At 41.5% G+C, this 23,995-nt stretch overlaps 1 protein-coding gene across 1 annotated transcript in view; it reads right to left on the reverse strand.

The window, feature by feature from the left end:
* The window catches only part of EPG5 (ectopic P-granules 5 autophagy tethering factor), a 130,119-nt gene extending 117,815 nt beyond the window's left edge, over positions 1-12,304 (reverse strand). The window contains exons 1-2 of the mRNA XM_068993663.1: positions 12,242-12,304; positions 336-1,280 (exon numbers count right to left, since the gene is read on the reverse strand). Of these exons, the coding sequence (XP_068849764.1) occupies positions 336-1,280; positions 12,242-12,304 (1,008 nt within the window). The remainder of the gene's footprint in view (positions 1-335; positions 1,281-12,241) is intronic.
* Positions 12,305-23,995: the final 11,691 nt, after the last annotated feature.

Consider the following 23,995-nt stretch of genomic DNA (forward strand, 5'->3'; position numbering starts at 1 on the left):
ACCTCTCTCCTTTCCAATGTTAACCCTACAGCTGTGTTCTTTGTTTTAAACCCCTTTCTCAAGTATTTTCAAGTCTCCCTCTCTACGGGCTCCTTCCAACCTACAAAGAGATACACAGGTCTCCTAAGGAATGAAGATTAGGGATGGGGGAAATCACACGTTTCTCCCTGTTATCTCCTCCAGCTTCCCTTCACCACCAAATTTGTCAAGAGTGAGTACAAGGTCAGTGTGAGTACAAGGAGCAGATTCCAGACCTTGATCACATCACAGGAAAAGGAGTGCCACTGAAAATACCCCGGGTTCCTGCCAACTTTACAGAACACCAGTCAACACACCTGGACAGACAACTGCTCCTCCTTGAAGTGCCACAGTCGACTTTTAGCATTTTGGCAATCAGACGTCAGAGCAAGGAGCTCAGCTTCAGCCAGCAGCAGCTGTTTCCTACAGCGTGAGTAGTTCAAAAGTAACTCATAAAATTCATGCCTGTCCTGATGAGCCATGCTGTCAAATTCTTCTAAATATGACTCGACATTTTCCAGCCATGAACCAGGCTCAAAGATCTTTAGCTGTTCTTTAGTAAATGGCACTACTTCTGATTGAGATGGGAGCTCCGGGTAGAGTCGCTCATTACGAAGCAAGGATTTCACTGCCACCAAAGCTGGTACATCCGCAGCAATTTCAGTTGGCAACTGGGGATACAGTTTTTTCACTCTAGGTGGCTGAAAAATGTCTTTGGCTTCACAAGAACTCTGCAAGCCAACATTCTGTAGCACCTCTGAAGAAAGACCCAAGGCTTCTTTGTCTTCTTTCCTATTCTGAGTTTCTCTGACCTGCAAGTTTTCCACTTCCTGCTGAATATAAGAAACGTTAGATTGCTGTATGCTTTCTGAAGTTCTACACTGTACCAATGTATCTTTCTCCATTTCAGTAAAGTTCTCGGGGGTTTCTACTGTGGTTCGAACACTGCCTTCAGGATCCACCTTCAGCTCGACTGCATTGTCCCCAACACAGGCTCTGATCTCCTGTCCCTCCTTTAGGCTCTCTGTATTACATGTCAGAGACTCTTCATTGCTTACAGTTAAGGAGGTGAGTGGTACATCAAACATTTCACTCTCATTTTCTCCACTAGCTTCATTCTGGAGCTGGGAATCAGTTAACTCCTTCAGAGCATCTCCTTTGAATTCACAAGCTGGAGTAAGGATTTCCAGTTCTCTGGAGGTTTGTGGAAGGGAGACTTCATCAGACTCTTCCCTCTGAAGGGTTTCATATTTCTTCTTTTCCTAAAAATAATATGAACAACGTGAAATAATTTGTAATACAGCAATAACATGCTTTCAACATGAGGAATTTTTAAATTGTATTTAAAAATCTAAACTCACTTCCTAAGCAATGTGCTTCATATGTTGTATTATTCAATACTGAGAATGTTAAATTTGGGAGATTCACTAATCTAATCCCAACAGAGGGAAGACATGAAATAAACAACAAATTATGAATTAAGATTGGAGGAAAGTCTTAATTAGGCTGTTCTCCATTCTGCTAGTGGTTAAATAAAAGACAACAGTCTCCAAGTATCTTAGGTTCCAGTAGGTTGTCATCTTAACAAACATATTTATTCAAAATTTAGGCAGAAAATGTCAGCGCAACTTGAGCAATAAAATAAATAGCTATAATACTGGATTATAACCCTCAGAATAAAATATATATTCATGAGCTTATACATACTTATATTATGTATTTTTTTCTTAATGGAAAAGTGGTAGCATTCTTCCTCACAGAAGAATTCCAATTAATAAATGTAGAACAGAATGAGAAAAACAGAAAATCACAATTAAAACACCATGATAACAACTCCCACAGGCAAGAGGCAAGATCTGCTAATGAATGAGAGTAAACATTTAAGCAGAAACAGAATACAGTCTCAAAGTATCCCCTAAATATTTAGTCACTACAAAGGGAAAAACAGTAAGTTTCAGTGGAGAATCCAGGCAGACCACACTTTAACCAAGTGATCAGGGTTATTATAATGAGTAATACCTTCCCATATTATGGTCTGAGAAGGCTGGCCGCCTCTTCTGTACCCTTTCTAATAACATATAACCTCAATCTAAGCATGAGAAAACGTCAGACAAAAACCCCAATTAAGGGAATGTCTACAAAATAACTTAAGTGTTATGATCATCAAAGACAAGACTAAGGAACATCAAAAGACTGGAGAAAACTATGGAGATATAATAACTGAATGCAACCTGGACTGGATTCTGGATCAGAAAAAGGGCGTTAGCAAGAAAACCATTGAAATCCAAAAAAGCTCTATATTTTAGTTAACAGCATTGCACCAGCGTTAATTTCTTGTGGTAATAAATGTCCTGGAGCATAGAATTTACAGTTACATAAGATAAAAGAAGATTCTAGATGAAAGTTCAGTATGGAACTCTCTGTATTATATTGGTCACTTTTCATTAAATCCAAAATTAAGTTGAAAAAAAAAACCCAAATCAAAAAATCTTAACCATTTAAAAAATAAGATAAAATACATTTTGTTTTTTCTCAAACTGAAGTATCTCTGGTATTAACACACAAACTAGATACACAGGAAAAAAGGCTGGATAAAAAAAGAAGAAATATGGAGAAATCTATTATTTATTTAAATAAAACTGTTACATTCAAAGAAACTAGAAAAGGACTGAATCACTCAAATACTTCCCTTTCACTATGAAATTTTAAGAAAGGCAAAATGATAGTTACACAGTAATAACTGATTATGGATCATGCTATCCTGCAAATGTCCAGCAAAAAAAAATAATAAAAGTTGACAATAACCAAAAAAGTAAAACAGTCACATGCACCTAATATTAAGAAGAAAAGACGAATGTTTGTGAAATGCAATTTGAGCTCAGCTCGCTGGTAATGAACTACTAAACATTTACAAATAGTAGTGATCCAAGAAGCAATGTGTCCCTCCACAGTGGATCTAATCCACACTGTGAACCGCAGATATCAGGTTCAGAAAACAGCCACACAATGCAATCAAAGCACTTTATCAAAATGCCTAAAATCATGAATAGCAAGAAAGCATCATGTGAGTATTTATAAGAAAATGAAAAAGTGGATCCAATTACACTGCAGTGATGTTTAGCACACTACCCATAAAAAATAGGTCTGTCAGATTGAGAAGGCAGAAAGAGAAGACTAGGAGAGGAGGCCAATGGTTCCCACAGTAGAGAAACACTGGTGTACTCATCAGGGTAGAGGCCACACTTTAGTGAGTTGAACAATAATGAAATGAAATGAAGAAGACAATTTAATTTATAACAAAGAACAAAATACTTAGAGATAAGTTTAACAAAAGAAGTGTAAAATTTATCTTCTGAAAATTACAGAAATTTGAAAGGAATTAAAGACTTAATAAGGGAAAACATTCCATATTCATGGATCAGATCACAATACTGTTAATATGGCAATACTCTTAAAATTTATATACAAATTCAACACAACCTTTATCAAAATCCCAGCTGCCATTTTTGCAGAGAATGACAAGATGATCCTTAACCTTTTAAGGAAATACAAAGAACCCAGAATGGATAAAACAATCTTGAAAAAGAATGAAGTTGGAAATCTCATACTTCGCGATTTCAAAATCTACTATAAAACTAGAGTAATAAAGACAGTGTGGTTCTAACACGTGGATAGACAAATAGATCAATGAATTAGAACTGAAAATCCAAAAATAAACTCTTATTGATACATTTAAAGTCAACTGATTTTCAACGAGGATGCCAAGAAAAGAGCCTTCAACAAATGGTGCTAACAACCAGATATCCAAAGAATAAAATCAGACCCTTACCTTATATCATATACAAAAATTGTCAACAAGGATCATAGACCTAATATAAGAGCTAAAACTTTTAAACTTTTCAAAAAAAAAATAGGAGTAAACCTTAATGACCCTGGATGATGCAAAGCCTTGTTAGACACGACACCAAAAGCACACAACAAAAGAAAAAAGCAGATAAACTGGGACATCAGAAAAATTGTTTAAGTTTGAATACATGAAGACAATGAAAAGACAACTCCGCAGAATGTAAGAAAATGTCTTCAAATCCATTATCTTATCAGGGGCTTATATCCAGAATTTTTAAAAAGAACAACCCAATTTAAAAAGAAGCAAAGGAGCTAAACAGACATTTCTCCAAAGATAATACAAATAGCACATAAGAACATGCGCAACACTATTAGATTGCATTAGAGAAATGCAATCAAAGTCACAATGAGGTAATACATCACACCCACTAAGATGACTAAAGTCAGATAATAATACATGTTGAGAAGGACGTAGAAAAATTAGTGCCCTCACATACTGCTAGTAGGATGGTACACAATGCTTCCTCTACAGAAAAGAGAGTGGCATTCCTGACTGTGGTGATGGTGACCCAGCCCCTGTGATTATCCCCCAAACCATTGAATTATACACTTTAAGTAAGTACAGTGTGTGAATTATATCTCAACCAAGCTGCCAGATGAAAAGATGAAAGATTTTAAAAACTTAAAGGAGTTGAGAAGTAAGTGAAAAGTAAGGAATTAGAGGCTGAATGTGGAATAGAGGGAGAAAATTTTAGTTCTCTTTGCTTAAACTGTTAGAGACCTTTGTGGGTGTTACATGCTAACTGGAAAGAGAATAGGAAGCTGGAAGTAGGCCCAGATTGGCCATGTGGTCAGGGGCACAGCAAAGACACACTTCCCTCAACCCACGGGCCACCTCAGGCTTCCTCTCCAGCCTGTCCTTCAGGTAGTTTTTAACTTCCCTTTGTCCCTTGCTGCCCACCTCAGACCCCACCAAACCACTTCCTCTTTTTCTATTCTACCACTGCCCTTGCAATTTCAAATTCTTCCCCTCAGCTAAACAAAATGAAGTCTCCAGTTGCTACTAACAAACCTGAAAGTTCATTTCCACCAGATCTACCTTCACAGGAATAATCAAAACCAGAAGAACAACAGACACTGTGGTTAGATCATCACAGAATTTTTTTAAAAACCTCTGAACCCTCCCAGGGAGGAACACATGCCTTTGGGCTTTATTTCTCTTGGGAGGATAACTCAGTGCTTCTCTGTTTAATTCTGCACCTGTGTTCTTACAGAAGTTAGGTCCAGGAAGGAATTACCCTGGAGTTGCTCCAGGGAAGGAGGTAGGGGAAAGGAGAGAGAAGCAGCAGGTCATTTGATTCAAAGAACGGATTGGACATATCAGAGAAGGCAGTAGGGAGGGAAGGATGAACAACTGTGAGAGGTACAACTGTTTGAGAGGGTGGCAAAGGTCTGCCCCTGCCCCTCACAGACCCCTGGATAGGACAGGACCTCTGGGTGTGTACACTGTGATCATCACCAACGCCAGGGCTCTAAGCAGTGGTGAGCTCCCGATGGCTCAGTTCACTGAAAGGTCCCAAGCCTTCAGCCTCTGGCCCACCATCAATTCACCCAAACACCATTATAAGATTGGTCTCCTTAAAACAACCAACCCCAAACACCACAAAACAATCATGGCTCTCCACTTAATTAAAGACTGCCTCTTAACTCTGGCGCTCAGGGCCTTTGATGATCCTTTCTCAAGACAAAACTGTCAATGACCACATCAAGACTTCCGCCACATGTTTTACTCTGAACTCTGCAGCATGTACCTACCATCCAGTCCTGGTCACAAGCCACCACATATGGTTATTTATCTTTACAGTGTGTACCCCAAACAGACCACAAGTATCTTCAGACCAGGGACTATATCTTAACCTTTTTGGATGTGATCTGCCTCTGATTTTTGACACTTTGTTCAATATATATTTATTGAAACAAAAATGATAACTCATAATTCACACGAATTTATTGAGTACCAACCACATGCTGAGCTCCTAAGTACTAGAATCCTAAAATGAAAAAATTATCCAACAAATATTTACAGTTACCATGTGCTCTAGCACATTCAGAAGTTTATTTTTATATGCCTCTCAGAAAGCAAAGGAATTAGCCAATGAATCCAGAGGAAACTGAACTTTTATACCAAAACCTGAACATATTCTTACACTTAAAACACAACATTTCATTTAAAAATAAAAAAGAAAGCCAATTACTTTGCCTACTTGAGGTAACCAGAACATGTTGCATATATAACAATCATACAGATCATAAAATAAAATTCAAACAGAACTCCACGTTATCAAGTTATCTGTAAAAAATTCGAGCTTAATTTTATTTTAACCAAAAGACATGTTTCTTACAAGTGAAAATGGCCTAGAGATTAGAAAAAATCTATATTTCTTTATTTTGATCTCTAAGTTAGATACAGGTAGAGAATCAATTTTAAAATAACATAGGAGAAATCAAGAAGTTATAATCAAGAAGTTATGTAGAAATGGAAGAGTTGTTAATAAACATAGAAAAACTATATATACTTAACCACGTGTGTGGATGGGTGCATGCACAGTTATGTCCAACTCTTTGTGATACCATGTACTGCAGCCCACCAGGCTCCTCTGTCCACAGAATTTTCCAGGCAAGAATACTGGAGTGGGGTGCCATCTCCTACTCTAATAGTTAACCATACATTTTAGTAAATATGTCTTGGAGTGCTGGCATATGTGTAGGGGGAAAATCCTAAAGAACATAACCAACTGCTACAGTTATCTCAAGAGACAGAATTTGGGGCATTTCATTTCTGTGTTGTACATTTCTCTCTCTCTGTGTATACACTCACAGATACATACTTTTTTTAAGCAATGAGCACTTCTATACTCAGGAAAAAAAGTTATTTTTAAGTTCTGGAAAATAAATGGGAAATTTCCATATATCACTTGCAGTTCATCTGCTTTAATCTGTACTAAGTTAAAATAAAAAATACAACCTCTTTCTATCCTTCAAACTATTGATGAGCTACTTCATAAATGATAAAGGTTCAATTGTACACATTACACAGAAAACTTCCGTGGGATCACTCTAAGTGCAGGCACAGTTCATCATGAATGTCTATATTCACAGCACTTAGCACAATGCCTGGCACAGAAGAGATAAAAGGGCTTGGACACAAGGGTCCAACTATAAGATCAAGAGTCCTCAGGGCAATTTTACCCGCTCTCCTTGGGATGTACAAGAATGCTTTACAAATAAAAAGGAGAAAGATGGGGGTTACACATTTTGCTATGAATACATCTCTCAGCTGCCGTTTCTTTCATGTTGCTCTTAACAATCTTACTTCATGTATCCACAGCACTTTCCATGCTTGATCTCTTCCTCCTCCTCTCATACACAGGATTCTCTCAGCTTCTAGAATCCCACACTCAGGTAAGGGCACTGGGGACACACACTACCTCCCATCACACTCCTTTGTTGGTTTCTCCACCTCTCCCCAAGCTCTTAAAATTGGAGTGCCCTTGAGTCTCTTCTTGTCATCTTTTTACACTACACTCACTCCTAAGGTAACTTAACTCAGACTCTAGTTTTCAATGGCTCATAAAAGAGAGCTCCGGCCTGGAGCGCTCTCCCATACTCTAGATTCACATACCCAACCCAACTGGAGGTCTAATAGACACTTACTTCAAAATTAGCATGTCCAAAACTGAATTCCTCACCTGCCCCCAACAGCTGTTCTACTCACCGCCTCCTCCATCTCAGAGTCATCCTTGACTGGTTTCACATTCCATATCCACAACACCAACAGATCTCTTCTTAGCTAGATATTCAGAAACCCCCAGATTTCAAACCTTTCTCATCACTTACACTTTAAAACTCCAGACCAAGACACCATCACCTCCTGCCTGGATCACAGCAAAAATCTCTTAGATGGTCTCTCCACTCCTCCTCTTGCTCCCTTACAGACTGTTCTCATTGAAGCAAGCACAGTGACCCTTTAAAATGACTTCAGTTATATCACTCCTCCACTTGAAATCCTGTGGGGGTGGGGGGGTGTTAGTCACTCAGTCGTGTCTGACTCTTTGCGACCCCACCAGCTGCAGCCCGCTGGGCTTCTCTGTCTGTGGGATTCTCCAGGCAAGAACACTGGAGTGGCGTGCCATTCCCTGAAACCCTGGGGTGACTGCGTATTTCATTGAAAGCACAAGTGAAAGGCCATACAAGTGTAGGCCATTTGGCCCACAAGCCCCTACTTGACCTAGCTCTAAGTCACCTTTCTGACTTCATCTCAGCTACTCTCCCCTCACTCACTCTGCCTCTCATTTACCCTAACCACACTGCCTCCTTGCAGTCCCCAAGTCAGCACAGACATGCCACTGCCTTAAGGCATTTGCCCCAACTGTTTCCAAGATCCACATGGCTAACTTCCTCATCTCTTTCCTGTCCTTACTTAAATTTCATCTTCAACAAGGACTACCTTGACAGACTATTAAAAATCACAACCCATCCTAATCTCTCATCAGTACTCAACTCCTTACCCAGTTCATTTATCTTTTTCTGTAGCCCTTGTTATCTTCTAATATATGATTTACTTATTTATTTACAGAGTTTTCTGTTTTGTCTTCTACTTCTAGAACACAAGCTATGTTAAGGCCAGGTTCTTCTTTTTTCCCCCCTGTTTACATCTCAGGATTCTCTGTTGGCTCACATGGTTAAGAATCTGTCTGCAGTGCAGGAGACCCAGGTTCAATCCATGGGTCAGGCAGATCCCCTGGAGAAGGGAACGGCTACCCACTCCAGTATTCTTGCCTGGAGAACTCCATGGAAAGAGGCGGCGCCTGGCGGGCTACAGTCCATGGGGTGGCCAAGAGTCGGACACAACTGAGCGACTTACCACTTTCACTTACACCCCAAGTGCTTAGAAGAATTTCTGGGACATAGTGGGTGATCAGTAAGTAGTTTATTCAGCAAAAACAAAATATGGATCTTAGGAGGCACAAAAGGAGCTCAACAGCATAGAGCACCCCCCAGTTTCACTCCTACAGTCACTCACGGGAGGGAGGGCCTAAGAGGGAGAAATCATATAGGCCAAGGAGTAAGTGAGGATGGGGACTGCAAAGGCCTCTGTTTCTGGTATCAGTTTTCTGGGACACATCTCAGTCGGTCCTTAGCAATTACAATATGCTGTTACTATTAATGAGTCGCTAGCATTCAGAATTTAATACTAACTTTAAAAATACTTTCCATGACTATAAAATATACTGTTTCTGCAGAGGAAGTTCAATCTAAAAATCTATTGTTCTCGATTTCCCTGGTGGTCCAGGGATTAAGAAACCACCTCCCAATGCAGGGGACACAGGCTGGACGCCTGGTTCTCCAGGAAGATCCCACATGCTGCAGAGCAACTAAGCCTCAGCACCACCAGTACTGAAGCCCGTGTACCCAGAGCCCATGCTCCACAAGAGAAGGTCACTGCAGTCAACAAAGAACAGCCACCGCTTGCTGCAACTAGAGAAAGCTCGAGCACAGAAACAAAGGCCCAGTGCAACCATAAGTAATAAATAAAGGAAATCTACTGTTCTCAACCTACCAAGATCAATGAAGTCAAGGTGAAACCTGTCAGGACATCTCTTGTGTACCAAGTGACAAGCACCAGGTAACCGCAAACAAAGTGAGGTCACCTTCTAGATGATTAACATTAAGAAATACAGGTCAGCTGCTGGGTCAGAAGCCACTCAAACCATCTAAAGGCAAAAGCACATGACACTACTCACTTCCGGAACCACCCTCTTAGAACTACTTTATATGGTTCCATAAACAGTCACCAAAGTATACCACAATGGTAAAGGACTTCATTAATGTTGGGCTTCAGGATCACAGCCAAACCATAACCAGCACTAAGAAATCTGTTTACTCTAAAAGAAGAATTCATTTTCTAGACTGACAAGTATGAGGGCCTTGCTGGTATGGTGGACTTTTTCCCATTTGTTTTCTCACACTACCTAGAGGAAATTTCCCAGAGTAAACTCTTCTGAGCCACAAAGCTTGGAAACAATATTCTTCAATACTGGTATTTTTTTTCCTTCATTCAACAACCATTATCAAATGCCTACAAGGGCTGTGAAGGGTACTGGGAAAAAGGTCCCTCCGTCATTGAGTTCACAGTCTAAGGAAGAAGAGAGATGTTAACAAAATAACAAGTGAGACAAGTGACAAAGAGAGGGGCAAAGCACTACTGGGGTGGGGGGATTATGTGGATAAAGAGGGATATTAAAGATATTTAAGCAGAGACCTCATGAATGAGCAGGTGAAGAGGGACTGGAAGAAGTGTCAGGGCACGGGAAACAGTATGAGCAAAGGCCCTAAAGCAGGAAAAATGAAAGTCACTCAGTCGTGTCCTACTCTTTGAGACCCCATGGACTATACAGTCCATGGAATCCTCTAGGCCAGGATACTGGAGTCAGTGGCCTTTCCCTTCTCCAGGGTATCTTCCCAACCCAGGGATCGAACCCAGGTCTCCCACATTGCAGGCGGATTCTTTACCAGCTGAGCCACAAGGGAAGCCCAACTTCTATACGGAAGCTGCCCACAATATGCCAATATAAAACGAGCAAATGACTTTTCATAATGGATTTAAAAGTTTGGGTTTTAATTTCTATTTTGGAAACCCTGTTCTAAATAAAAGAACTTGACAGGGAATTCTCTTAATAATTATTTTTTAAGTATTTATAACATCGTATCTGTAGATACATATGGGCTTCCCTGATGATTCAAACGGTAAAGAATCCGCCTGCAATGTGGGAGACCTGGGTTCGATCCCTGGGTTGGGAAGATCCCCAGGAGAAGGGAATGGCTACCCACTCCAGTATCCTGCCTGGAGAATTCCGTGGACAGAGGAGCCTGGCAGGCTACAAGTCCATGGGGTTGCAAAGAGTCAGACACAACTGAGCGACTTTCACAGATACATATAGATATGTAGAACAATTACTAAGCTACTGGATTGAGAATTAAGATTTCTGGTTTTAACCTGGGTTCTCTTACTAACTGTATGACTTACGGCTTATCACTTAAGTAGTTATCTAGGCTTTAGTTTCACCATTCATTCTGGAAAAAACTAACTATAGACTGAGAATTAAGATTCAGCTCCTTGTAGATTGATGTTAACTGTATTCTGCGTTCAGGGACTATGCTGAATGGCTGACGAATGGCCTTTTACTTCCTCGTCCATTTAGATAGCTTAATACAACGCAAAATTATTTCTCTTAAAATTTTTTCTGGAATTAGGTAGCAAAATGGCTTTCTCTCCAAAGAATAACTCCTCACAGACCTGAGAACACTGGTGTGCATAAAATCATTTACAGCTTATTAAATATGGTATCTCCAAACACCAGTCTCCTGTTAAAATCTTGTTCTCCTAAGAAATTCCTATTTTGGTATTATTTTTAAGTCACATCTGCACTTGGAGACATCACCTACTTGTAGAAAAGGCAATATGCTGTCGTTTTAATACTATCCTCATTATTTCCTTAATATAAATTCAGTTTAAGGTAAGCCAAATTATCTATGTCCAGCTATTCTCGCACAGCATTTATTCTGTTCACTGTAAAACACATGTCATTTCAGAAAACATATGGGAACAAAATCAAAACCCAGACTGCACCTAAAAACAAGAAAGAGCAACTTTAAAACCACACTAATACCACACGTTAGTAGAGTCCAGGAAACCCAGAAAATTCAAACCAGTCCCTGCTGTGTGAATCTCTCTCTGATTTCACCTCTAGTCATTCACGCCCCATCACAAACAGCCAAGATAATACGAAATAAACAACAGCAGCGCCACTGTCATCTCGCATTTTTAAACTGAAAAGCCACATCACTACAGTCTACTTTCTGTCGCCCACCGGAAAGTTCTACCGGAGTATATATTCGTGGAAGAGCGGTCCCTTTTCTCTTAATGCGAAGAGAGGCTCAAAATGTTCACAAGTTGAAAAGGTGAAAGTCACAGTCAAAGCTGAGCCTGGGAAGACAAAATTTGCTTCCCAACCGAAATCCAGACCTAGGTGCGGGAAGTCAAGAACGCAGCAGAAAACCAAGCGCCTAGAGCGATCACAGGAGAAAAAAGAGAAAACAGGCTCCTGACAAAGTCTACCAGGAGGACGTGAAGAAGGAACAGAGGAACAGGTCTGGCGTCGATGGGCAGAGGGATCAAAAATGGGAAGGTGGGAGCAGAGGCTGAGAGGGGCTCAGGGGACGGGCAGAGTTGGCTGGAGAGGCCGAAGAGAGGAAAAAGGAGACAGCACGCAACTGCCAGGGGCTGGGCAGAGTGGGATGGGCGAGTTCCCCTCACCTTGGTTTTAGTCCGGCTGCCCTTGGCCTTGGCCCGGCGTGGGGGCCTCACTGCCTCTGCCATAGACCCTGCAATGGCTCAGTCGCCGCTTGTTTTTGTCAAAACCCTGCGCGTTCCACAACCTGCCGACTTCCGGCCTTCGACTGTCACATGATCGAATCTCCACCACTCCCAGAGAGGGGCGGCAACTGAGCCTCTACGGGCCGCAACTTGGGACAAACCACTTCGGGAGGCCTTTTCTCAGGAGGCTTGTAGCCACGCCCCCTTTCATTCAGGCCCCACCCCCTAACCCGCAAGCTGGCTCCGCCCCACTTGCCGCAGGGTTGGGATTGTCTTGGATGACCCGCTTACTCTCCCGAGTAAAGTCGCGTCCTTATCGCCGGCACCTCCACTAAGCTGCACTGGGTCTGGATCCCCGGAGTGCTTGCACACCTCACCCAAGCTGGCTTAAAGGAGCCTGGGGAGAGTGCTTGTTAGCCTTCTTTTGACCTGTAGATAACTAGGACCAGTCAGCGTAAATCTATGCTTTGTGCTCAAGAACCTTGATGCCCTTCCAGGTGGCCGTTTCAGTTTCCTCTTGTGTGAAGGAGAAAGATAATACTTGTCTTTACCACTGTAAGGAAGATTAAATGGACTGATCGTTAACGTGCCTGGTACACGCCTGCATATCTGTAAACGGTGGTTGTTCCGTTGCTAAGTCATTTCTAACTCTTTGTGACCCCCATGGACTGTAGCACGCCAGGCTCATCTGTCCTCCACTGTCTCCCCGTGTTTGCTCAAATTCATGTCCACTGAGTCGGTGATGCTATCTAACCATCTCATCGTCTATCATCCCTTTCTCCTTTTGCCTTCAGTCTTTACCAGTATCATGGTCTTTTCCAATGAGTCGGCTGTTCGCATCAGGTGGCCAAAGTATTTGGAGCTTCAGCAGCAGTCCTTCCAATGAATATTCAGGGTTGATTTCCTTTAGGATTGACTGGTTTGATCTCCTTGCAGTCCAAGAGACTCTCAAGAATCTTCTCCAGCACCACAACTCGAAAGCCTCAATTCTTCGGCGCTTAGCCTTCTTTATGGACCAACTGTAAATGGTATTTATTATCATTACTCTCCAGATCATAGGCAGCAAGAGACAGCTGCACCAAAGAGGGCAGAAGAGAAGGCAAAAAGACAAGACCCATAGAAGTGTTTTTCGTATGGGTTTTACACACCTTCATTTAAAAATTCCAGATGGGAACAGTTGGCTCCTTGGTGCTTAGAACCTGTTAAAATGCTATTATAATTTGTTTTTGTTTGTGTCTGTCAACCTGGCTAGAATGTAAGATCCTTAAAGTCAGGGGTCTTTGTTTTGTTCCCTAAGGCATCCCAAGGGCTTCTAGAATAGTAGCCTGTACATGTTAGGCTCAATGAATATTGATTATTTGATGAATGAAATTAATGTGAGCTGTTCTATCTGGTGGTGGTATAAAATAGTTGAGACGTGGGTGTCAAGGGAAACTATCCAAGAATATGGCATGAGAAATGGAAAGGACTCCAGAGAAGGAGTCTTTACAGTGCCTTGTTTATGAGCTAACAACATATAAAATACAGTTGTAAGCAGATAGGTTGAGGTTGGGAGGGAATCCCCAGATAAAGAAAACCAGGCATGGCTTATTTGACAAAAGAGGAACCATTTTATTTTTTTAACTTTTCTATCAGCTTCATTTTAGGCTTCCCTGAACATAATCTGTTAGGGGCAACTTTATCAGCCTTATACTTTATTCATGTTTTTTAGGGAAGTCCTTTTAGACCTAATCCATTTTGTAAAGCCTGGCCACAGTGCTTCCCTTTGAATAAGTCTCGGTAATGACGATCTTAAGGGAACAAAAGAACAAAGGAGTATTACCAGACTAGAAAAGTAACAATAGCAAAGATAACGAATCAGTTATAAAGACTTCCAGTTCTGTTTCAAAGGGTAGGCACTTTCTTCAGCTGTTTTGCAGAATTTAGACACCCTCCCACTCCCCCTACTCAAGCTCCAGCACTCAATCACTAGATCAGCTGGAACCTAAGTAACGATATGTTGATCTTTTCTGATCCTTGTCACTTCAGCCACCTAAAGCTTGGGAATATGGTGACATTTGCCCCAGTTCAAGCTGAATGAATATACATATGCCCTTAGCTTAAAATTTCCCCATTTTTGCTGATAGGGGAGACACTGCTTTGGGAAAATTCCCTAGTGTTCTCCTTATTTGCTGCAAGTGATAAATTCTTCTGTCTCTGGACCTCTGGCTTAGTGACTTTTGGCTCAACACCCAGCAAGAGGTGAACCCAGTTTTCCAGTAACACAGTTTCATGTATTTTGATCCCAAATCTTCAAAAACAACAAAGCAGTTACCCAGCTGCTCATGTTACTGAACCAAACTTGAGTCTGCTCACCCAGAGTCTGCTCATAGCAAAACCAACCTACTGACCCCTGATTATGGTGAAGAAAAGCACAGTGTTTGTTGTAGGGTCAAATAAGGCAAACAAGCAAAAAGACCCCAAATCCCCAGTGACTTTTAGCGGAGGTTTTTTTTAAGATAGTGTGAAGGCACGCGATCAGTTCATGCTCAATTCTCTATTCGCTTGATGGTGAGGTAACAGATGATGTTTCAGGAATCTTAATTGCAGTTTTCTGGTTCGAACTGGTCTGGGGTCTACATGCTGGTGGTCAGCATGCAGTCAATGTCTTCATTCTGTTGGGGTTTTTAGGGTCTGTAAAACAAAGATATGACTCAGGATACTATCTATAGCCTGTAAGGAGGAACTGAAGGAACTTGACTTTATTTTATGGCTAAACTACTATTATGTTGTCTTGCTAGACTGCTTTCCTTTGTTTTTATAGCTTTTCACGTCTTTGATTAAATTTGCTCTTTGAAACTCAGGGAAGGCCTAAGAGGCTAAAGTTTTTCTACAGAGAAGAGGCAGGAGACACTGGGGAAAGGGCAAGTGTTCTGTTCCCAGAAAGGCCCCACATGGTCCTCCTCAGTTTCACACAGAATGCATCTTATATACCCTGGTCGTGAACCGTGAACTTCCAGATGTTCAAGCTGGTTTCAGAAAAGGCATAGGAACCAGAGATCAAATTGCCAACATCCACTGGATCATCGAAAAAGCAAGAGAGTTCCAGAAAAACATCTATTTCTGCTTTATTGTCTATGCCAAAGCCTTTGACTGTGTGGACCACAATAAACTGTGGAAAATTCTGAAAGAGATGGGAATACCATACCACCTGACCTGCCTCTTGAGAAACCTTTATGCAGGTCAGGAAGCAACAGTTAGAACTGGACATGGAACAACAAACTGGTTCCAAACAGGAAAAGCTGTCCGTCAAGGCAGTATATTGTCACCCTGCTTATTTAACCTCTATGCAGAGTACATCATGAGAAACCCTGGGCTGGAAGAAGCACAAGCTGGAATCAAGATTGCCAGGAGAAATATCAATCACCTCAGATATGCAGATGACACCACCCTTATGGCAGAAAGTGAAGAGGAACTAAAAGGCCTCTTGATGAAAGTGAAAGAGGAGAGTGAAAAAGTTGGCTTAAAGCTCAACATTCAGAAAACGAAGATCATGGCATGTGGTCCCATCACTTCATGGCAAATAGATGGGGAAACAGTAGAAACAGTGTCAGACTTTATTTTTGGGGGCTCCAAAATCACTGCAGATGGTGACTGCAGCCATGAAATTAAACGACGCTTACTCTTTGGAAGAAAAGTTATGACCAACCTAGATAGCATATTCAAAAGCAGAGACATTACTTTGCCAGCAAAGGTCCGTCTAGTCAAGGCTATGGTTTTTCGAGTGGTCATGTATGGATGTGAGAGTCGGACTGTGAAGAAAGCTGAGAGCCGAAGAATTGATGCTTTTGAACTGTGGTGTTGGAGAAGACTCTTGAGAGTCCCTTGGACTGCAAGGAGATCCAACCAGTCCATTCTGAAGGAGATCAGTCCTGGGTGTTCTTTGGAAGGAATGATGTTAAAGCTGAAACTCCAGTACTTTGGCCACCTCATGTGAAGAGTTAACTCATTGGAAAAGACTCTGATGCTGGGAGGGATTGGGGGCAGGAGGAGAAGGGGACGAGAGAGGATGAGATGGCTGGATGGCATCACCGACTCGATGGACGTGAGTCTGAGTGAACTCCGGGAGTTGGTGATGGACAGGGAGGCCTGGTGTGCTGCGATTCGTGGGATCACAAAGAGTCGGACATGACTGAGTGACTGAACTGAACTGAACTGATAGAGATGGAAGAGGATACTTTTATAAGTAGTTGTAGAAGTCCCATAAGGGGCTATAGCTAGAGAAACCTAGGAATCTTAAGGAGACCACTGTAAGTTAATGATTACTCAAGAAAGCTATTGGAATCCCAAGGAATGAAGCAGGCTTGAATAACTACAAAACCGTAAATAAAAACACAAGATATGCCCCAGGCCATTAGGTGGAAGGAAAATGTCACCACCCTTCTACTGATTTGAATAAGCACTAAGATAATCCTAGTTTGACCTTATAGGATCACTCTCCTGCCTGAAGGAGGAACTAGTGATGTAAACCTCACACTACTCAAAGATGGCTGTCTTTTCCCCTCCCCTACTTTCCTTTGATTATAAAATTGTAGCCCACTTAATCCTTGAGGCAAAGCTCCCTCACCTATCTGCTTGCATCTCTTACAAGTGTCCTATATTAATAAATCTACTTCTTGTCTATCACTTTGCCTCTCTCTAAATCCCTTCTGCACTGAGACACAAAGAACCTGAGCCTCAGTAAGTCCAGACACCAGGTGTTACTTAGTTGCTCAGTCGCTCAGTTGTGTCTGACTCTTCGCAACCCCATGGACTGTAGCCCATCAGGCTCCTCTGTCCATGGAGATTCTCTGGGCCGGAACACTGGAGTGGGTTGCCATGCCCTCCTCCAGGGTATCTTCCCAACCCAGGGATCAAAACCAGGTCTCCCACCTTGCAGGTGGATTCTTTACCATCTGAGCCACCAGAAAAGCCCAGACACCAGGTGAATGATTCTAATTAACAGTCTGTGGGTTCGAGTCCCACGCAGGGTTTTGGCTGGGTTTGAGTCCCAGCACATGGGTTCAAGTCCCAATGTGAGGTGAAAATATTTACTGATACTGATCTTGGAGAGGCAGCAGTGATTTAGCATCATGAAACAAGATCTTAATTCCTTGCCAGGAATTGAACCTGGGTAACTTGGATGAAAACCAGGAATCCTAGCCACCAGCCCAGCCAGGGCTAGAGACTAGGAGCTATTTTCCCTGGATCTTTGCCCCCATTGAAAAGTGCATTTCTCACAGAAGCAGAAACTGTGAATGCAAGTACAAAGCTCACTGTTAGAGACACAGCACAAGTGGGAGTGCACGCAGAGAAGCCGTTTGTTTAGTTAAGACAGAAGCAAGGCAGAGATGCACACCCATCCTCCCCTGATGAGAAGCGCCTTAAAGACACATTTAAGTCATTTATATAGGACAGTGTTTCTGGGTCTTTGTTTATCTTTAACCAGTTACCTGTTTTCTTTTTCCACACCTGATCTAACCTGGGATCTTCCCCAACAGGGAACAACTTTTTCCTGCGCAACTTTTTCCTACGATGAATTCCAGCCCAGAGGCCTGTGGGATCACATGTAAGTATCATATATTGTGAGGTGGTGCCCTTTTCTTTTTGATTCCCAGGGAGACTTTCTGCACATGTGTAATGTCTCCCTTGCCTCAAAGAATGGAAGTATCTGACCTCCTAATCCTTTACTCAGACAAGGTTTAGCCCTTCTCTGTTCCTGCCATGACCGTGCCTTAAGGTGTCCACAGGAGACAAAGCCTGCCTCTGCACTCTGTTTCAGTTGTTACTCCCATTTTGGAGAGAAAACTCCTAAGAGGATCTTTGTAAATATGTAACCTGGAACCCACATATCCCGTTTCAGGGAATGGAAACAGGAGGCTAGTTGTAAGTGTCTGAACTGATACCCATCTTTTCCTTCCACCAAGAAGTATAAACAGGAGATCAGTTGTAAATGCCTAGCTTGGGGCCCATTTATCTCCTGACTCAGTGTGTGTGTGCCTGTAAGTGCATATTAGACTATCATGAGCAAGACTTGGCAAATATAAACAAAATCCTTATACCACTGTCTTTAACTCCTGCTGGTATTTTTTCCAATCTGAAATACTCTCTGGCCTCTACCAATTCAAATTCTTTTTGAACTTCAAAGTTCTTCATGAGTCAGTCAACACTTAGCAAAACAGAACTGGTTCCACCTCTACTTTCCATGATTTACAGTGTAGTTGGGGTGTAGATACAATGGACAGATAAGTTATAAATAAATAGTCATAGCCTATGGGAAATAAATAAATGAAGATCACAGCCTATGGGGAAAAGGAGGCATACTTTATAAACTGAAATTGTTAGACCTTAGTATTTACAGTAATTATTAATAATATATTAATAATATAAGTTGTTAGGTTTGTTGTTCAGTTTGGACAAAAGAAGAAATTTAAATATATTACATTTGATACTGTAGTTTAAAACGTTTGAAGTAATTTAAGTCATAAGTGAGATCAGTTGTTTAAGAAAGTTTGGTCTATTGAATCTGAGTTGACCAAATGTTAAAGTTCCCCCTTGAAAGTGGCTATTCTAATTTATTAGATTTATAAATAGAAAGTTGAGATTTATATAGATGACTTGAAGATTTAAGAAAAAGTAAATTAAAAAAATATTTATTTGGCTATGTCAAGTCTCAGTTGCAGCATGCAAGATCTTTAGCTGTGCCATGGGAACTCTTAGTTGCAGCTTGTGGGATCTAGTTCTCTGAGCAGAGATCAAACCCTGGCCCCTTGCATTGGGATCACAGTCTTAGCCACTGGTCCACCAGGGAAGTCCCAAATATACATTTTTTTTTAATTTTTAGATTTATTTTTTATTGAAGTGACATTGGTTTATGATGTTATACAAGTTTCATGTGTACAACATTATATTTCAACTTCTGGATATCCTACAGTGAGCTCACCACTAAAAATTTTTTTCCATCTATAACCATAAAATTGACCCCCTTACTGATTTCTGTATGCAGGTCAGGAAGCAACAGTTACAATTGGACATGGAACAACAGACTGGTTCCAAATCGGGAAAGAAGTACATCAAAGCTGTATATTGTCACCCTACTTATTTAACTTCTATGCGGAGTACATCATGAAAAATGATGGGCTGGATGAAGCACATGCTGGAATCAAGATTTCTGGGAGAAATATCAATAACCTCAGATATGCAGATGGTACCACCCTTATGACAGAAAGCGAAGAACTAAAAGAGCCTCTTGATGAAAGTGAAATTGGAGAGTGAAAAACTTGGCTTAAAACTCAACATTCAGAAAACTAAGATCATGGCATCTGGTCCCATCAGTTCAGTAGCTCAGTCGTGTCTGACTCTTTACGACCCCATGAACTGCAGCATGCCAGGCCTCCCTGTCCATCACCAGCTCCCGGAGTCCACCCAAACCCATGTCCATTGAGTCGATGATGCCATCCAACCATCTCATCCACTGTCGTTCCCTTCTCCTCCTGCCCTCAATCTTTCCCAGCATCAGGGTATTTTCCAGTGAGTCAGCTCTTCGCATCAGATGACCAAAGTATTGTAGTTTCAGCTTCAACATCAGTCCTTCCAATGAACACCCAGGACTGATCTCCTTTTGGATGGACTGGTTGGATCTTCTTGCAGTCCAGGGGACTCTCAAGAGTCTTCTCCAACACCACAGTTCGAAACTATCAGTTTTCGATGCTCAGCTTTCTTTATAGTCCAACTCTCACATCCATACGTGACTACTGGAAAAACCATAGCTTTGACTAGACATACCTTAGTTGGCAAAACGATGTCTCTGCTTTTTAATATGCTGTCTAGTTTGTGATAGTTTTTCTGCCAAGGAGTAAGCATTTTTTAATTTCATGACTGCAGTCACCATCTGCAGTGATTTGGGAGCCCAAGAAAATAAAGTCTATCACTGTTTCCATTGTTTCCCCATCTATTTGCCATGAAGTGATGAGACCAGATGCCATGATCTTAGTGTTTTGAATGTTGAGTTTTAAGCCAACTTTTCCACGCTCCTCTTTCATGCTTATCAAGAGGCTCTTTAGTTCCTCTTCACTTTCTGCTATTAAAGTGATATCATATGCATATGTGAGGTGGTTGATATTTCTCCTGACAATCTTGATTCCAGCTTGTTATTCATCCAGCCCAGCCTTTCTCATGATGTACTCTGCATGTAAGTTAAATAAGCAGGGTGACAATATACAGCTGTGATGTACTCATTTCCCAAATTTGAACCAGTCTGTTGTTCCATGTATGGTTCTAACCTGCATACAAGTTTCTCAGGAGACAGGTTAGATGGTCTAGTGTTCCCATTGCTTTAAGAATTCCCACGGTTTGCAGTGATCCACACAGTCAAAGGCTTTGTGTGTTAGTTGCTCAATCATGTCCAACTGTTTGCGACCCCACGGACTGTAGCCTGCCAGGTTTCTCTGTCCGTGGAATTCTCCAGGCAAGATTACTGAAGTGGATTGCCATTCCCTTCTCCAAAGGCTTTAGCGTAGTCAATTCCCTTGTTTTCTCGATGATCCAATAGATGTTGGTGATTTGATCTCTGGTTCCTGTGCTTTTTCTAAACCCAGCTTGAACATCTGGAAGTTCTCAGTTCATGTACTGTTGAAATCTAGCTTGAAGCATTTACCTTGCTAGCATGTGAAGTGAGGACAATTGTACAGCAGTTTGAACATTCTTCAGCATTGCCTTTCTTTGGGATTGGGATGAAAACTGACCTTTTCCAGTTTTGTGGCCACTGCTGTTTTTCAAATTTGCTGGCATAGTCAGTGCAGCACTTTAGCAGCAGCATCTTTTAGGATTAGAAATAGCTTGGCTGGAATTCCTTCACCTCCACTAGCTTTGTTCATAGTAATGCTTCCTAAGGCCCACTTGACTTCATACTTGAGAATGCCTGGCTCTAGGTGAGTGATCACACCATCGTGGTTATTTGGGTCATTAAGACCATTTTTACATAGTTCATTTGTGTATTCTTGCCACCTCTTCTTAATCTTTTCTGCTTCTGTTAGGTCCTTGCCATGTCTGTCCTTTGTTGTTACCATCTTTGCATGAAATATTCCCTTGGTATCTCCAATTTTCTTGAAGAGATCACTAGTGTTTCCTATTCTATCATTTTCTTCTATGTTTTTGCATTTTTTACTTAAGAAGGCTTTTTAATCTCTCCTTGCTATTCTCTGTGACTCTGCATTCAGATGGGTATATCTTTCCCTCTCCTTTGACTTTCACTTCTCTTCTTTTCTCAGCTATTTGTAAGTCCTCCTCAGACAACCACTTTGCCTTCTTGCATTTCTTTCTCCTTAGTATAGTTTTGTTCACCACCTCCTGTACAATGTTATAAACCTCTGTCCATAGTTCTTCAGGCACTCTGTCTACTAGATATAATCCCTTGGATCTATTTGTCACCTCCACTGTGTAATCATTAGGGATTTGATTTATGTCATACTTGAAAGGCCTAGTGGCTTTCCCTACTTTATTCAATATGAGTCTGCACTTTGCAATAAGAAGCTCATGATCTGAGCCACAGTCAGTTCCAGGTTTAGTTTTTGTTTGTTTGTTTGTTTGTTTTTGCTGATTGTACAGAGCTTCACCATCTGTGGCTGCAAATAACATAGTCTATCTAATTTTAGTATTGATCATCTGGTGATGTCCACGTGTGGAGTCATCACTTGTGTTGTAAGATGTTTGCTATGACTAGTATGTTCTCTTGGCAAAACTTTTAGCTTTTGCCCTGCTTCATTTTCTACTCCAAGGCCAAACTTGCATTATTTCAGGTGTCAACTAAAAAAGATGCGCAACTTAAGAGTTGGGAGTTAAGTTTTATTTGGGGGTAAAATGAGGACTGCAGTCCAGGAGGCAGTATTCCCGATAGCTCCAAGAGACTGCTCCAGAGCGGCAGTGGGGAAAGGTCAACATATAAGGTTTTGGTGAAGGGGGAGTTCAATACCATTAAGTACTCATTTTACAATACGTTTTTTTGTTAGTCATGAGGGTATGAAGGCTTCCCTGTGGCTCAGCTGGTAAAGAATCCACCTGCAATGAGGGAGATCTGGGCTCAATCCCTGGGTTGGGAGGATCCCCTGGAGAAGGGAACAGCTACCCACTCCAGTATTCTGGCCTATACAGCCCATGGAATTGCAAAGAGTCAGACTTTCACTTTCATGAGGATCTGATATCACCATGAAGAGATTTAGGGCTTCTCTAGATATGAGAAGTTTCAAGGATTGAGATCATAAAACTGTTCCTAAAAACATCCAACTATCCCTGGGCAAAGACCTGTCCCACCAGATTCCCTGGAGCACAGAGTGCCTCACATATCCCTGGCAAAGACCTGTCCCACCAGATTCCCTGGAGCACAGAGTGCCTCACTCCACCCTGAACTCCCTCAGGGTTTGTTGAAGGCCAAAGCTATAGCAGCATGGAGTTCAGTCTCCCTAGAGGCAGATGGCAAATGCCTTTGTTGGTCAGTCATTGGCAATGCTCTTGGTAAGTGCCAATTTGTAGTTGACACTGTCTCTTGACTTCCTACCCCTGCATTCCAGTCCCTTATGATGAAAAGGACATCTTATTTTGGTGTTAGTTCTGGAAAGTCTTGCGGGACTTCATAGAACCATTCAACTTCAGCTTCTTCAGCATTAGTGGTTGGGGCATAGACTTGGATTACTGTGGTGGTATATGGGCAAAATGAGGACTGCAGCCCAGAAGGCAGCATCTCAGATAGCTCTGAGAGACTGCTCCAAAGAGGCAGTGGGAGGAATGTCAATATATTAGGTTTTGGTGAAGGCAGAATTCATTACCATTAAGAACTCATTTTAGAAAAGGTTTTCTGTTAGTCTTGAGGATCTGATGTCACCATGAAAGGATTTAGTGCTTTTCTAGATATGAGGAAGGAGATGCAAGGACTGAAACCTTAAAATCTGTTCCTAAAAACCTTCAACTGTCCAAAGACCTGTCCCACCAGATTTCCTGGAGCACAGAGTGCCTCCCTCCACCCTGAACTCCCTCAGAAGGTGTTGAAGGTCAACAGCTGCAGCAGCACAGGGTTCAGTCTCTGCAGAGGCAGATGGCAAATGCCTTGTTGTTCAGTCCTTGGCAATTCTCTTGGTAAGTGCCAATTTGTAGTTGACACACGCAAGAATGGATATATGCATATGTATGCCTGAGCCCCTTCGCTGTTCACCTGAAACTACCACAACATTGTTAAGCATTTATACCCCAATACAGAATAAAAAATTAAAACAATAAAAACAATTTAAAAAAATGGGCCAAAGATCTAAACAGACATTTTTCCAAAGAAGACATGCATGCATGCTAAGTTGCTTCAGTCCTACCTCTTTGCAACCCTATGGATTATAAAGAGTATAATTTATGTATATTAAGGGATTTCAAAACTTAACATGACCACAATTCCTAAGTCAGCCAGCATCTAGAACAGTTTTTTGCAGTATCAGGGTTAAGTGAAAGCTTCTGAATTCATGGAAAACCCTTGGGTAAATCTTTCTTAAAAAATCCCTTACAAAATTAGGTCTTTCCTCCATTCTCTCCGTGCTGCCATAATGATGTGCATGAACATCCTGGTTGATGCTCTCAAGAGTATCAGCAATGCTGAAAAGAGAGGCAAATGCCAAGTGCTTATTAGGCCAGGCTCCAGAG

This window comes from Capricornis sumatraensis, chromosome 21, assembly GCF_032405125.1.
Source record: "Capricornis sumatraensis isolate serow.1 chromosome 21, serow.2, whole genome shotgun sequence".
Lineage (NCBI taxonomy): Eukaryota > Metazoa > Chordata > Mammalia > Artiodactyla > Bovidae > Capricornis > Capricornis sumatraensis.